Source organism: Zerene cesonia, unplaced genomic scaffold (genome assembly GCF_012273895.1).
Source record: "Zerene cesonia ecotype Mississippi unplaced genomic scaffold, Zerene_cesonia_1.1 Zces_u001, whole genome shotgun sequence".
NCBI lineage: Eukaryota > Metazoa > Arthropoda > Insecta > Lepidoptera > Pieridae > Zerene > Zerene cesonia.
The window spans coordinates 3170147-3173851 of record NW_024045131.1 but is presented as its reverse complement, the minus strand read 5'-3'; the positions used below and the strand labels follow the sequence as shown (position 1 = coordinate 3173851).

At 36.2% G+C, this 3705-nt stretch overlaps 1 protein-coding gene across 1 annotated transcript in view; it reads right to left on the bottom strand.

Annotated features, from left to right (window-relative positions):
* Nucleotides 1–1837: 1837 nt before the first annotated feature.
* LOC119838235 overlaps nucleotides 1838–3705 on the bottom strand; it is a 4895-nt gene continuing 3027 nt past the window's right edge. Inside the window, exons 5-6 of the mRNA XM_038364089.1 lie at nucleotides 3042–3278; nucleotides 1838–2144 (exon numbers count right to left, since the gene is read on the bottom strand). Of these exons, the coding sequence (XP_038220017.1) occupies nucleotides 2049–2144; nucleotides 3042–3278 (333 nt within the window). The 3' untranslated portion in view covers nucleotides 1838–2048. The remainder of the gene's footprint in view (nucleotides 2145–3041; nucleotides 3279–3705) is intronic.

The window sequence follows — 3705 nt, the reverse complement described above, 5'->3', positions numbered from 1 at the left end:
TATCTTTGAATATTTTTTTAAAAGGGTATCGATATGTCAGGTAAAATGTTCGATAAATTAGTGCTTATAGTTAAAAATAAAACATCGATAAAAACTTACATTTTTAAGACTTATACATTATATATGGTAAAAAAAAATCATTACAATCTACAGGTGGCCTACCACGCCATCTTAAAACAGTACTAAATCCAGTGTGGGGGGAAAAAAACTATATAGGTCGAATAGCGCCATCCCACACTGGAATCATTACTCCTTTAAAACGTCTCTAAAACCCCCTGGTCCCATAATAATAAGTGGGGTATGGGACAGATGTATTACACACCTGTTTAGAATATAAATGATAAGTGTAATATTAAATTTATTTTATATATAATATTATATTTATTTTATATATACTCTAAACAATTGTATAATTGAGATAAAAAAAAATCTTTATATATAAAAGATTCATAGGGACGGATACTCAAGATCATACGAAAAATTATATAAATGCAATTGGTAAATCTTACATATAAAAACGATTTCTGTGCGTGCGTATTGCTAAAGCTCGAGAACTGCGCAACTGATATGAATGTTATTTTTAATTTTCTTCACTCAATATAAATATTTGTATATTTATATTATTAAAAAAATAAGACATGTTAAAAACAACACGTAAGACATAGATTAAGCATAATATAGTTACAAAGTCATCAAATCATCTAGATTCTAGTGCTTATAGTTAAATCTAGACTTCAATATTAGAACATACAATAGTAAGTACTAACGGACATATAACATGACAATAAATGCATTAATCTTACTAATATTATAAACGCTAAAGATGTATGTATGTCTGTATGGATGTTTGTTACTCTTTTACGAAAAAACTACAGAACGAACGATTGCAATGATACTTAATAACTTATAGGCAACTTGTTATCCCGACATTCCTACGGGATACGGACTTACGCGGGTGAAACCGCGGGGCGCAGCTAGTTGTAAATATATGTAAATATATTGTTCATTAACGTATAAACAGGTCTCCATATCATATATTTTATTTACTTCAGGTAAGAAGAATTCATATCCTTATAATTAAAATAGCTGATAACATTGTATATTATATATCATATTAAAAACGCAAAAGTTGCCAAGTATGGGTGTATGATAGTATGGATGTTTGTTACTCCTTCACACAAATAAATATTATAATACATAGTTTAAAAAAAACTAAAAAACACGCTTTTATCATATTTTGCAAATTGAAAAATGGAATAATTTTATCAAATTAGTGTATTGTCATCGGTCCTCAATAAATCTACAAAGTTTGAACGAAATCTGGCCGTTTAAAGTGGGTCAAAATCGCGCCCAAAGAAGTCGGTTACAAACAAACATACAAACATACAGGTGAAGCTAATAAAAAGCGTGTAAAAAAGCTTATCGTATCTGTATGAAACTTGGTAGAGTGATACATTATAGTCTAGATTAGTACATAGGCCATTTTACACTCAGGTACCACGCGTATGACGCCGCGGGTGACAGTTAGTATTAAATATTTACCTACTTATATATTAAACGCAAAATTTGTTGTAACTACTGAATGGATTTCAATGAAACTACAATAATATAGCTTATATATACATCCTATTGCCCGCGGTTTCGTCCACGCATCTAGCTAGTATAACGCGAAAACGGCATATCAATGAAAAAGTTATAATCACACTAATATTATAAATGTGAAAGTTTCTTTATTTATATGTTTCTCTGTCAATCACGCTGAAACTACTGAACGGATCTTGATGAAATTTAATATACAGACAGGGTATGAGCTTACTTGGGTGTTGGGATACTTTTCATCCCGATTAAATGCCCCCTTGGGATGAAACAGATACCTTGCTATCCGGGCGCAGCCGGGAACAAATTAATCAATCGCAAAATGTCCGACTGCAAGGTGTCCAGCATCACACGGCAGTCTCGCGGCCCCCCCCGGCGGTGTCGGCGGTGTCGTGCAGCAGGGGCTGCGCCTCGTCCGGGCTGGGCCGGGGCCGGGGCCCGGGCTCCGGGTCTCACATCTGCGAGGCGGGCATCGTGGACACGGTGGAGTGCGGCGTGGTGGGGCGGGACCCCGCTAGCGACGCGTTCAGCGACGCCATCGTACCCATCTGGGGATAGAATTGTTGGTGATGAGTATATCTTATATCTTTAAACGAGCAATTCTTGTATATATATATATATATATAATTGGAATCTCGGAATCGGCTCCAACGATTCTCATGAAATTTAGTATATAGGGGGTTTCGGGAGCGATAAATCGATCTAGCTAGGAATTTTTTTTAGAAAATGTCATATTCGTGTTTTATTCGTGTTTTTTTTTCCTGACATCTATTGGTGAATAATAATACTATTTTGCTTCGTAGACAGCTGGACAACTGGAATAGCACATAGGCACTTTTTATACCGATATTCCTACGGGATACGGACTTATGCGGTTTCAACCGCGGGTCACAGCTAGTATATAATTATAGTAATATTATAAAGCTGAAGAGTTCGTTTGTTTGAACGCACTAAACTCAGGAACTACTGGTTCCTGAGTTTAGTGCGTTTAGTTGTAATGTTTTATTGGCTAATTGTTAAATAAAAGATATTATTGTAACACTAGCTTTTCGTTCGCGGCTTCGCCCGCGTAGAATTCGCTTATATCGCGCAACATGGAAAGGGGTAATTTTCTTCGCATTAAAAAGTATAGTTTGTTCTTTCCTACTTTTAGCTATATCAAGTTTCGTCAAAATCTGTTTGACAATAACGAACTTTCATACAAACTTTCAACCCCTCTTTCAACCCTTTCTACACTTTTCTCGCGATAAAAAGTATCCTATGTCCTTTCTCAAGTTCAGTTCTATCTTCATAGCAAACTTTATCAAAATCGGTTCAGTGGTTTAGGCGTGAAAGCGTAATAGACAGACAGACAGAGTTACTTTCGCATACATAATATTAGTAGGGATTGTTAACATATGAAAGCTATACCAACAAAACAAATATGAAATAAAACGCCCGCCCACCCGCAAATGCGCCAAATCCTCCAGCTTCGTCAGATCGCTCAGCTCCAGGTACAGGCTGTACACCAGCAGCCAGCCGTACACGCCGCACGCGCAGAGCACGATCCAGCACAGGCACATCAGCACGTTGTACGCGAATATCATGTCGTTGACGATGGCCGCGAACAGGAATGCGACGAACCGGAACAAGATGAACACGCCGAACGTGTACAGCCACGGCACGATCTTCTTCTCGTATTCCTGAGGAAAAAATAAATCTATCAATAGATTTTTTTCGAACAATTATTTTTTTTAACTCTATATTGTACGTGACAAACGAAAACACAAATGGAAACAATTAATATAACAATATAGTACAATCGGCGGCCTTATAACTGTGCAGTGATCCCTACCAGGCAACCGGGGGAGAAAGGTAAAATAAGCGAAATATTAATATAAAATTTTCATTATTTATAATTATTACATATGAACTAGGAAGGATATAAGGAATACCGGAATAAAAAATTTTCATTTATGTTATTCCAGTTGTCCAGTTGTCTACGTACCAAATTTCATTGCAACCGGTTCAGTAGTTTTTGCGTGAAAGAGCAAAGTGCTCTATTTCTGACTCGCTCTTACATTTATTTCTGATTTTGATTTGAATTTCTAGTGATTCAAGAGGAAGGTT